This window comes from Diachasmimorpha longicaudata, chromosome 3, assembly GCF_034640455.1.
Source record: "Diachasmimorpha longicaudata isolate KC_UGA_2023 chromosome 3, iyDiaLong2, whole genome shotgun sequence".
NCBI lineage: Eukaryota > Metazoa > Arthropoda > Insecta > Hymenoptera > Braconidae > Diachasmimorpha > Diachasmimorpha longicaudata.
The window spans coordinates 5,683,968-5,697,006 of record NC_087227.1 but is presented as its reverse complement, the minus strand read 5'-3'; the positions used below and the strand labels follow the sequence as shown (position 1 = coordinate 5,697,006).

At 34.4% G+C, this 13,039-nt stretch overlaps 2 protein-coding genes across 4 annotated transcripts; one reads left to right on the top strand and one right to left on the bottom strand.

The window, feature by feature from the left end:
- Positions 1–2,098: 2,098 nt before the first annotated feature.
- Positions 2,099–7,502, top strand: Lipt1 (Lipoyltransferase 1). Of its 2 annotated transcripts, XM_064118061.1 has the most exons (4): positions 2,099–2,998; positions 3,461–3,677; positions 3,837–4,181; positions 7,174–7,502. In XM_064118061.1, the coding sequence occupies exons 1-4, from the start codon at positions 2,369–2,371 to the stop codon at positions 7,179–7,181; spliced, it is 1,200 nt and encodes a 399-aa protein (XP_063974131.1). In that variant the 5' UTR covers positions 2,099–2,368; the 3' UTR covers positions 7,182–7,502. The 2 variants fall into 2 exon arrangements, with proteins under 2 accessions (XP_063974131.1, XP_063974130.1); XM_064118060.1 differs by lacking the exon at positions 7,174–7,502 and having other exon boundaries at positions 3,837–4,764.
- Positions 6,308–12,610, bottom strand: LOC135160917 (leucine-rich repeat-containing protein 55-like). Of its 2 annotated transcripts, none has more exons than XM_064118055.1 (4): positions 11,475–12,610; positions 8,314–8,547; positions 8,073–8,233; positions 6,308–7,793 (listed from the first exon to the last, which is right to left on the bottom strand). In XM_064118055.1, the coding sequence occupies exons 1-4, from the start codon at positions 11,496–11,498 to the stop codon at positions 7,163–7,165; spliced, it is 1,050 nt and encodes a 349-aa protein (XP_063974125.1). In that variant the 5' UTR covers positions 11,499–12,610; the 3' UTR covers positions 6,308–7,162. The 2 variants fall into 2 exon arrangements, with proteins under 2 accessions (XP_063974125.1, XP_063974124.1); XM_064118054.1 differs by lacking the exon at positions 11,475–12,610 and adding an exon at positions 9,153–9,584.
- Between the last annotated feature and the right edge of the window lie 429 nt (positions 12,611–13,039).

Genomic DNA, 13,039 nt, shown 5'->3' with positions numbered 1-13,039 from the left:
ACATTTACTCAACTAAAATTGAACTGACGTCCGATTATTGTGGGATTTTATCCCATAATTTCATTACAAAATGAACCAAAATATAAAAAAAAGCTGGACATTTATAAAAATTTTATCACTGTGGTTAATAACTAATAAGTTATTAATTACGACAATAAACTATTATTTCTCTATTGCACGTAATAAGAATTTATATCAAAAACGCGTTTTGAAAATGTTCAATTTGTTACAACATTAGAGATGATCTAGGGAAAGTGTGACGGAGACCAAATCCCAATAAATAACTGAATGATTCGTCATATTCATTCGACTTTGAGATTTCACGATCGTCTCTTAATAAACTGATGGAATTATCTAAAAAAAATCGTGACTGATAAAGATATCGAACAATTTCAATCAGTATAAGTAGAAATGGAGGATCATGCAACAGCTCATCTTATCAGTTAATAAAGTAGAGCTGATAAAATCGATGCAACAGTGTACAATGAACGAAATGACATTGTCAAACTGATACGAAAGACGGTAAGAGGTACCGTGGAGATGGCGTACGCAATAAATCGACCACCCCCCGCTACAATCAAAAAATTCCAACAAAGTAGCAAGAAAAGTTGCGAGACGTTCTTATCATTTGACCTTAATAGTTCCCTTGTAGTCTCCATAACGGGAAAATTTAATCGTATGTGATTTCAAATCTCCCGATTCTCTCTACCAACGAGATAGCTGTAAATTCTGAATTATTGATTATCGAATTATCTTCATTATTATTTTACGGAACTATAATGAGAGTTTAGAAAATGACGAATGAAAATCTTGGAGAGTAAACTAACAGTAAAGTCATTGGACTGATAATTCTGGCATGAATATACTCCCAAAGATTTCATCAATGAATAGACTTAAAAGAGATATTTTATTCAAGGACTTTGTCTATTTTGTTCTCTATGAAATCCTTTGCTATTTCAACCGAATATTAGAGCTTTCATTTGAGTTCGACTTTAACCAAATTGCGGGGAAATGTCATGATTTTCAGATCTGAATTTGAATCTCAATAATCAATCGTCAAAACTCATTTTAAAAATAAGAATAAATAAAAATCATTTTTGATGGAATATTGATAAAAAAAATTGCAGAATTCTCATTTTTCCAAATTACAACTATTTTCTGAGACTAGTGTGCAAACAATTACACCTCACCCCTAAAAGACAATGTTGTTAATTATATCGAAGACATTTATTTTAATAATTTCATCAGAAATCGATTTCGTATCTAAAAAAAAGTATTCGCGAGTCTAAACAATTATAATTATGCATCGATAAACAACCACTGTTGAAAAGAATAATAATCCCTGTGAAGTGTAATCTAAATGACGCTGAATATTGACGATTGTTTTTTCAAATTTTTCGCACGTAATTTGATTTACAAATTTCATAATTGAGTGGTTGAAGCCAAACAGCGCACCATAATTAGATATATCCTTAATTAGTGACCCGATTACATTATGAAAGAAAAATATATACAGTAGAATCATCTATTTATTATTCCAATTACTGATGCATAAAGTCTGACAAGTGTACCACGAAACGATACAAAAAATTTACACATCAGAGAACCCGGATTGCACGACCACGCGCACATCAGCTGTACTTTGCGCTGAAGTCTGTGATAACCTCGTGGCTCCTCATCCCCACCGTAAATCGCCCCCCGCGGTTCATATATAAACGAAATAATTCCGTTGAATAAATCATTAATAACGAAGTTAGTGGCCGCATTAAACGCTCACCGTTACCATAGAATTAATCCACGTAAATAAACAAAATATTGACCTCAAATCAGCTGTGACCGAAACCTGTCTAGCCTACTGTTGACACCACAACCTCAAATAATTAATTAGTGTAATAAACAAGTGTAATTATTATCCAATAAATCTGTCAGCACACGGAGGAATGCAAAAGGACTGTCGAGACTGTTTGGGTATCCGATACCGCATCAACACCCTGGACCAGACCTGGAAGTGGCTTCATCAGACAATTGCCCTTCACGATTATCTCATCTCTATAACCTCAAGCCAGTGTGACGTATCTGCTAAACACATGTGTTGAAAGGTTTCATTCGAATTCCTTTCATCCTAAACCTTCAACGATTTCAGTCAACTCGCGAGTTTAAAAAACAACCTCTTTTCTAGTCTATTTCTGAAGGACTAGAACTGAAAAACAGACTTTGTAACTAGTGAAAAATTCATGAATTTTCTCATCATCTGAACTGAAAAGAGGGACTACAAAAAGTTTAAAAAAAATAATAAAGACTGATTTAATTTAATTGACTGATTAACAGTGAACTTTTTCGTTCTGTTTCTCTGTTTTGAATATAAATAATGTCTCTAATCAGCAGATACGTTGTATCTATTAAGGGGAGAGCATTATCAATTGTTCATTCACATGTTGGAATGACAATTGGTAGATCAATGTCCAGTGGTGGTGATCGTGTAAATGAGGATTCAATAACCAAATCTGTGTTCATGTCACAATCTAAAGATATATTTACCAATTTGGCATTGGAGGATTGGTTATATCGTAATTACGACTGTAAAAATAATCACATATTGTTACTATGGAGAAATGATCCTTGTGTGGTTATTGGACGACATCAGAATCCCTGGATTGAAGTTAATATTCAGGGGCTTGAGGAGCAGGGAATTGCCATGGCCAGACGCAACAGTGGTGGTGGTACTGTTTATCATGATACTGGAAATCTGAATCTATCGTTTTTTACTCCTAGGGAGAGGTACAATAGAAAGTATAACCTGCAGATCATTACGAGGGCTCTGTACAGAGAATGGGGAATTCGGAGTGATATCAATGAGAGGGAAGATATCGTCGTCAATGGGAATTTAAAAGTATCCGGGACTGCTGCAAGATTGGGACGACCCAATGCTTATCATCATTGCACTTTACTGGTAGATGCTAATAAGGAAAATTTACGAATGGCGCTTGAAAAGAAAGAGGTAATGTTTATATTTAACATTGGGATATCCCAGTACTTTCAGGATTTGTGCTTCCGAATGGAAGCTTTGCAATCAAGTTTAATCTTTTTTTTTTTCTGTCGTCAAATGAAAACATTTTAAAGTTTTTCCTTTTTTTCCTTTTGTATCGCGCTATTATGATGTAAAAAAATTGAACATTCAGTTGTTAGACCTTGAATGTTATTAGGAATTAAAATATTAACAGGAGAAAAGAGGCACAAAGGGTGTGTGTAGGACTGTCTAGTACTGACAACTTTATTAGAAACACGATTTTGGATAAATATCCGATTTGGATAAATAGAATGATAAGAAACGCCCTACCTCATTCTCTTCTGTCGTAATGACTGATTTATCTTATACTCAACGTTTTCGCCTGTTCAAATTGATATCAACGGTGTCAAGGTGATTGGAATGAGTAATCAATTTTCGAATTTACAATTACAGGCTGGCATAATCAATGCTAATGCAACAGAGTCTACAAGATCTCCAGTAAAGAATTTGTGTGAGATTAATAGTCGAGTGAATACTGACGCTTTAATGGCAGCTGTTGGTTGGGAATATCTTCGGACTAAGGCAATGAGCCTGGAGGATGGGGGACATCCACTTGTGCAACTGCAGAGAGGATTTCAAATGATAAATCCTACTGAACAATGGTTCCCTGGTAAATTAAAATATTTTAAAGTACTATCATTTGCCAGATTTATTTGCATTAGCAGTAGCGTTCTATTAAACTAATGTAAATATTTACAAATTTTACAATCATTAAATTAATGCCGTCATTGTGTTTGCCAAATTATAAATGATTTTTATTCTATTTTAGGACTCGACAAACTCAGAGAAGATTTTCGATCGTGGAAGTGGAACTATGGGAGATGCCCAAAGTTTACAGTGACAAGAGACCTAAAAATGCCAGCGGATTCAACGAATTCAACGGGCAACGGAGGGTTCCATCAGCTGAAACTCACCCTGGAAGTTAATAATGGAATCGTTGAGGATATAAAACTGAGTCTACCACCAAATGTTCTTTCAAATGCTGCTAGCCAAGATGCCAGTGTCATAACTCATCTCCGAGGAGCAAAATACGATCACGACTTCACGGAGAAAATCGTCTCAGCTCTCGGTTGTACCAGTGTACCTCTTGATGCCACGCAGAGCGCCAATATAAGTAATATGGCAGCAAATCAATGACCAAATCACCAAGATGATTCCAACTAAGATTTTTAACTTTTTTTTGCACTCTATAATACGCTTGTGTTCTTACTATGTATATATCTCTAGTTTCTGCCTGTTAACTACTGAAATGATACTGTTAAGTACCTAAAGATTTGCTTTTGTCTTGACCGTATTAACCGTTTTTATTAATCTCCATTGATTTATTGGTGTTAATGTACTCGTCAACTCGGGCGCTTTCAATTTCATCAGAGAATTGGCTTCGTGACTAAGTTAACAAGGCAGTATTTCCTGTAGGATAATTAACAATTTTAATGATTGTTATTCCGGTCATAGAAACTGCTCATTGTTATTGACTTAGGAGCGCAATTGCAATTGAAAGAATTCAGCCGTTTGATCGGACACGGCCTTTCATTCGGAAATAGAGCAGTTGAAATAAACGCGATTGTCGGTCATTTTAATAAATCGATTTTTGCGTTTCGATTTTATTTTGAAGTTGGCATGTTAGCTGTTTGTATAGATCTATTTTTTTTGTTAATTCAGAAAATACTGTTGAATATATGAGAATATTTTTTAAATTCTGAGTGTAAGTTTTTTTATCAACCTGAATTAATATAGTAGTATAAAATTCTAAATGTTTATTTTAGAATGTAATTTTAATGAAGAAGCTGTTAAATGAATGGGACAACAATCCTAGGAATACTTTCCTTAGTTGAATTCAATTTTCAATTTTGATATATTTTAAAAATCGTGAAATGATCCGAAGTTTGTTGGATGCAGTTTTAATTTTACTGCCCCGAGAATTTTTCAGTAATGACTATCGAAATCAATTCAATGACTGGACGACTTAAAAAACTAGTGCATTTACTCTAGGGAAATTACTAAAAATTGTACGATGTGAGGTTTTTTCAAATGTTTCGAGATTTGTGTTTCCAGTTTATCTCATAAGAGATTGATGAGATTTTATGGCGTCGCACTGCTGTTTCTGTCATAAAAAACCCCTTCCCTTATCAGTATTGTCTTGGTGTTGCCATGCGTTAGCGTATCATTTTACGTCAGCATTGTATCAAAATAGGACAAAGTCGCAGTGACAGAGAAGAGATGACGCTGAGGGATTATGACAGTAAATGATAGAATAGTGACATTTTTTTCTTGACGCTTCGTCTCAGTTTTCAGTCCGCGGTGAGTGTTAGACCCCATCCATTTGGTAATAGCATCCGACGCTGCTTAGTTTTCCATGTCTGTTTGACATGTCGATGTCCAGAAGACGTATGACCTACATGATCGATGGAATTTTGCATAAAGTGTCCGGCTGACAGGGAGGTTCAACAAAATTTGGTACTAAGAATTGATAAAGCTGAAGCGTAATTTATATTTTTCGTTCTATTCCCCAACGGAAGCTTCGTAGTTATTGAAATTGGGGAGTGAAATTTTTCTGTTAGCCGAACAATTAATTATAATATCCATAATAATGTTCCTTGTTTCTTAATGAATGGAGAATTGAGGAAGGAGGTTGTCAATCGAGTTAATTCCAATTGTTCAGTTTCATTTTGTTTTTCATTTTCCCTATCGACATTATTTTTCACCCCATAAGAATTATATTTAATACGCAACACTCGGAATGTTCATAACATTAGCGGAATGTAAAGTTCTCAGCCTTTTCATTCAATGAAACATCTGTCTTCGTCAATTTACACCCAATGAAACGCAAAGTCATGAGGTCAGTAGTCCTTATTTCACAACTAAGTTTCAAATATTCATGAGGTAATGAAGCTCATTTCATCGAAATAATTATTTCAATTATCCGAGTATTCCACAACGGTTTGATGCATTAAATATAACGGCAGACAAGAACTATGGAAAACTAAGTAGCACTATACTGTGAGCGTTTCCACTGAGTGAGTAGGTAAGCAAAGTTAAGTGCTACACTGAAGCAAAAGAAAATCGTGGAAAAAGTTGCAAGGAAAGTGGAAAATATTTCCACGAAAAGGTTTTTCTGTGTGAGTCCAGTGTAATTGTTAAAAAATCACCTGGCATAATTCACAAAATTACTCTTCCCGGTGGACGATAGTTACCGGTGCATCCAAGCTTCCTAACTTTTACAGTGATTCGTACAAAATATTGGATAAATTTATTATTTATTTTTAACAACTGTCAACAATTTTAGAAAATTTAAAAAGATTTGGTTTCGTTTTCGAAACCATGGAATGGCAGCTATTGGGAGGCCTACGAAAATAGTCTTTCGTAAAAATAGAAAAAAAAATGCATGGAGAGTAACATTCACGTGTAAACTGTGAAATGGATTCTACCGCACTGCTTGCTTTGTACCAGTAACATCGTCTTCTAGGTCGAAGAACCCCCAATTGATCCAATATGCTTGCCATACACATATGCAATATTCGTTTCGTATTGTTTCCTCAAGAAATTATTTATGTCTTTATTTAATGTATTAAATAACTCAGCTCTGAACGAGTTTAAAGGCAAATAGTTTTTGTCAACATCTTTCTTTGCTAAAAAACGCTTCAACAAAATTAATATTTAAGGGTTGGAAATGTGAATAAATTACTATTTTCCGTCCCGGCGTAGGAAAAGTGAAATTTTGGGCCTATGCCGAGAGGAAAAGTGATATTCCAACCACAGGATGTAAAATATAATGTCTCAGACATTTGTTAATGTTGAAATATTTATTTTTCCCAATAACGCGTTGTTATCAATTCGCTTAACACACCCTTAGCCAGGAAGAAATTCCAGGAGTCGTAATTTTATTGCCTTAAAGTTGAATTTATCCCAAACTTCTGTGAAAGTCTTCTAGAAACCCCCAGAAATTTCATAAGATTTTCAATTTTTTCAGTACTTAAACTGGAATTTTTATAGAAAACTTCTCTCCGTACGATACAATAATTTATAAAGTTTCCAATTTATTTAAAAAATGACTCAAGACCTAATAAATAACGTCTGGATAATAATCTCCAACTTTCATCCAACAGGATACTGATGAGAATGAAGAACAACGTCCTGGTATGCTGGAGGCGGTGTATCCGGACAAACTGGAATTCGCCGTAGATTGTTGACATCGTCATAACTATGACTCCAGATGTTCCTCAACAAAGAGACTCGTTGGCCAAGGGGACTAGAGAATTCCAAGCTAGCTTCACTATTGTGTGACACTGTGTCATATCTGCGTAACGAGGAATTTATCAATAACGATCTCTGCAAAGACCGCCCAATTGATCTGGACAACCAACAGTAGGTTGCGATCATTCCGAGGGCCAGGCCTGTTATGAATCCGAAAATACATAAAATCGAGGCCTCGAAAGTGTAAAAGTCTTTCAATTTATTTATCTCTTCGTCTACGGAAGCTGTGGTTTTCTCATCGTGTCTATTTTCTTCCTTCATCCAACCAGTGTTTCCGGTATTTTTATTTTTCGGTAAGGTGATTGTTTTCGGCGGCTTCTTGGGCTCCGTCATCACTGGACTCAATACAATTTTTTCGAATTTTTTGACGCTACTTCGTCGAGGGCAGACTGATGGTTCGTAACTGATTTCCCTCGATGTCAAGTAGTGCTGGAGACTCTGCATTTGTTTCTCGTTGCATGCCCATGGATTACTGTTAAAAAAATATGATAATATTTATTTTGCAGCCATGATCATCATAATAATTGTGAAGACATTGCCCACCTGGATCTACTTAAATTTTTTTCTTGAAAAATTCGGGCATAAATTGTTTACTCTCCGGGTAAACAATTTATCTATTTCAAATCAAGTTAATTCAATTTCAATAAAACATTGTTCTACGAGGCGGTCGTGTCACTGCAACGTGAAAGCGAGTAGAGAAATTCTCATGAGTTGAATTGAATTAAAAAAATAATAATTCATGAAAAATTACTCTCTAATTGACAAAATCCTGAGAAACGGCAGCACGCGTAACGCTTCCACCTCGAGTTGTATCATCAAATTGTCCGATAGATCGAGGTTGCGAAGCCGCTGGAGTCCACTGAATACCCCCGATGGTAAATGACTTAATCGGCACGAAGCAAGATTTAATTCCTGAAAGTAGAAATACTCAGTGTTCATTAACAATTATCTTTCATGTTTCACCTGAATCCATTTGTCCATGGTTTACGTACCGTGATTGAAGGATTCTCCAAGAAGGGAACGTGTTGATTGAAGTTGTTTCCTGACAATCTGAGAACTCTCAAGTTCCGGTTACCAATGAAGGTATTCGGTAAAATATAATAGAGATGATTTCTCGATAAATCGAGAATAGTCAACTCCTGTAAACTCCGAAAAGCTGATAAACCAATTTCGTTGATGGCATTGTCCGAGAGATTGAGGTACTTGAGCTGCGTTAAACCTGCTGACTGAATTTTTCAATAAAATTGTTGATGACTCTCCTTCATTTTGCTATTTTAAGGAAAATTTTTACTGCCCGACAAAGTTAAACTCCACTCAACTTAAACAATTCGGATGTGGTAAAAAAACAAATCTTTGCGTCAAAGACAAAAAGCCTTCGCGCTAAATTATCGTTGGAATAAAAAACAAGATTTAATTGTATGAGATTGATGTTATTGAGAAAAAAACTTGACTAAAAATCAGAATTTTATTCTCAGTGAGAAAACAAAATATAATTCTGTCCATCAAATATTTTTCTGACAAGAAAGCCTTTTTTGAAAGCCTTTAAGGGAAATTTTCGGTGGTTTGATTGCGTAAAACAGATATATTTGGCAAAATTATATTTTTTTTTCTCAGTCCAGTGTAAGAAATGTTTACGGAAGACCAGAAATATTTCGAAACTATCCTATCGCGTCCCGAAGAGTGCAAATGACGCACTCTTCACTCACAGGCCGCCACTACAAACAATTTCAATCCAAAGCTCCTCAATCCAATGACAAAAGATACGACTAAAGCGTTCATGAGTCACCATACGATTGATTTACACTTTTTCGTTGAAAATAAAAATTTTTACCTCGAGTTCATAATCCGCTAGACTGGAAATCGAATTATTAGATATGTCTAGTGCTTGGACAATGTCAGATATTCCAGTATGAATACTGTAAAGACGTTGACCTGAGCAAGAGGCCCATCGTAGGGAGTACCAAGTGTAGCAGGTACAGAACGTTGAGCAGTTATCATTGTTACTTGGTAATCCCACGGGCTCTCCAGGTATATTGTGAACAATAAGCATGAGTGCAAGAACTATATTACTCAGAAAATTTGTATGCCGAAATAGACGAGTCTTATTCATTGTGTGCAATGGAACTGTATTGCTGGGTACAGTTGTGTAGAGACAGCGTCGTAATCTTATCTTTTTAAATTTTAATCGCACACGTCATTTTGACGAACAGATACGAGAGAAAACGATTCATTCATTTCCGAGTTTTGAACAAGTTTATATGGAAAAGTGAGTACTTTGTTTACGAAAATTACATGATGGGCTGGTGATATAGGCAAATTATTTTGCGATAATTATTTATTTAGTAAGAAGGACTTAAAATCCGCTGTGAGAGAAATAGTTAATAATATTAATTTAATGAAGTTTAGAGATGATATGTTTGTTAAAGAAAATTTAACGGAATTAGTTACGGATTTTTTGTTGGAGTGTTGCATAATTTTTAGTTGAATTGTCTGTAAAAAAATATGATAAGCGACCTTGAGTTCTATAATTTTTAGTAAATATTTCTATACGGTTAAAATATTGTAATTAAAGGACACCATTTAATATTTAAACAGCATTCAGATGTTTTGCGACAATCATTTGTGTTTAAAAATGAAAAGTATAAATTTTCAAGATCTGCAATCTCTATCATTTTTCTGCAGACTTTTATCTCGTGTTTGAGTTATACAAACGTATCACTGCGGTTTAATGTAATGATAAATTAATGATGTCGATTATCTGCTGAATATGGAAATTTTTGCAGGAATAAAATGATGAGGTCAGTGCATAATAAAATATGAATGTACTTCCCACATTAATATTAATTGGATTAATATGTCGATATGAATCTCAATCTGTTCTCGTCTCTGTTTTATTTTTTCAATGAAAAATTGTATTACAGAGGCGGAAGTGAGCGGTTGAATTTGTAAATATTCCGTTTATTGTTTTGGCATAAGAGAAAAACCGTTATTAAAAGAAAACAATAGACAAATACAAAAACGTTAGAATTTGTGCAGTTTTTCTAAAACTGTCGGGTTATTTTTTTAATATGAAAAATGTATCATTATTCATTGATACGAAGATGAATTAATCTTCTGAATAATTTATCAATCATTGGAATTTCTTTAAAAAATAATTTTTAAAAATCATAAATTCGCATAATTTAATGCCGATATTAATATTAATGACATGAGTCAGATCATTATCATCTACCGTTTTTCGCTTTGTTCGAATGAGTTTCAATGTCGAGCAGGATGTGAAAAGGAACAAAGGATCCGATTCATGGAAAATCAATAAACTCATAATACAAGTTTCGTCGGAGTCCAACAGAAGGCGCCACAATATCTAATTTTCCCGCATTTAAAATTGCAATGTTGCACCGAGTCCCGCTACAATCGTCATGTAGCCCACACGCTTCCAATTATCATCGTAACGCTTTCATTTCACTAATGCAAAAAAAAATTCTTAATGCGTATAAAATTGAGTAAAACTCAAGCGATACCAAATCATCCACCTGCAGTGGATTGCGAGTTGCGATAAAGAAAGCAGACTAACATTTCTCAGAATAAATTTCATTCCACAGCTCGTGAATTATTAATCAAATATCTGTGTTAAAAAAAAAACAATAAACGTCGAAAAAAAATAAACAAAGCGGGGATCGAAGGTCATTGACAACGTTGATAACTAACAATGGATTTTTGATTTTACGGAGGGTACAGAACGCGTCATGAGCTGATTCCATCGTTGAAAAATTAAAATTGTTATAAATTTTACCATCAAATTCCGATATGGTTTTTTTTCAATTTCCAATAAAATTTGAGAAAACCGTTCCAGTGACAAATCAAATATGCGATTGATTTTCTTCAGTCTGAATGACCTAATAATTCTTCATCTCAATTATCCTACAAAAATTTTTTCTAATTGAAAGTTTATGATTTATTAACTTTGAATATTTATGTACCATGAAATCCCTTTAATTTTATCTACAATAGAAAATTTCTAGTTGTTTCTTTTTCAAATTCAATGCCACTTTGATGACAATTACCATAATATTTTCATTAAATTTTGCAGAATTTCTAGCAGCGTAATCATGTGCCCTGCGGTTTAGAAAAATTTCAAAGATCTTTAACTCACCGAATAACTGTGACACTTGAACATTATTACACACAGGGAAGGGGCAGGGGGCGGGGGGGTTTAACTTGCCTATATAACGGTAAAGTAGGTTTCGTTCAATTTACATTCCACGAAGTAAAAGAGTACAGGCGTACTGCAAAGTAGGCCTTGTCTACAACTAGTGCCTAGGCACAGTAAGCGGAAGTTGTTGCTTCTCTGCGTGCATAACATATTATAAATACATAATTTTCACAGTACGATTACGAGACTAATTAATTATACATCAGTATCATGGACAATTACCAAACAACAACGTATACTCATCCATTTTATCATCAATTCCTATCACTATTTGTTATTTTTTTCTTTAATGGTATTCGATAAACGTTAAGTAACTAATGAGTTGAACAATAATTTTTAAATGCAGAATAAATGAATCTTCTGGAAAATTGCTTCTCTCGAGTTTTCTTGTTCGTTTTTTTGACTATTAATTTTGGCAGTAAATTAATTATCGTCGATCCGGCAAGACCCAGGGAAAAAGTAATCGAGATTGTAATTTAAGTTGTAAATAAAATAAACTTTGGAGAAGAGGATAATAAGACTCATCAGAGATGATGATAAAGTTATGCTATGAAATTGCAATTTATATTTAATAGTTTTATCACAAAATTGCTATCGATAACTTGAATATAAAGGATTTACAATTCCATATTCAGGTCATGTATTCAATTATTCAATTCACGGTCAATTGAAGATTTGAATTATGATTTCTCTTATCATTTTTTAATCTCAAATCAAATATTACTAAAACTAATGATTGATCTGGGTCTCTGGTGAATCTTATCAACACCTCCCACCTCATATTTATCTATTCCCTTCTGATTTTTATTTCTTTAATTTTTTTTGTAATTAAAATTTAGGCCCTTCATACGCAGTATTTAATGGAAGTTATAAAGGGCCCCGTTGTCCCACCAATATTTTTTCTTTAATAACATTTGGTGCCTTCACTATTGACCTACAACCCTCAACTAACAATTCGAAGGATATTTTCTAAATGCACCATCAAAGAATATTCTACTCAGGAAAACTGAGTTTGGAACCTTTGCAAGTAGAAAAAATTCAGGTAAATCGTATTTTGGGGTTTCAATCTGGGCATTAAATTAATGATTGTCTATCGAACACAACGGTGATATAAAATAATGCATATGTAAAGCACATAGTGTAAGTGTAGAGACCAACCGGTGTCACCGTCACGCTGTCACGCAGAGTACATTGCGCAACGTCCACGGAAATAAATCTAGGATAGGCCACTGGTTACTGGGGGAATACTTGACTTGCCCGTGTCGATTTGCCAATGTATTGTATTTGGACATTTAATCTGTACATAACACTCACACAACTCCATTGTTGTGGCCTTTTAAACCTCGACAATAATATTTACTGCCCGAGGAGATATGGCAACTCTCAATCCCTTCTCTCTCATTGTTTATTAAACTCAATGAGACTTTCTCTTTCTCCAGAGTCTGATCATAACTGTCCTCCATACTCTTTCACTTCCTGCGAATTCTCATAGGAAAAATCTCAAG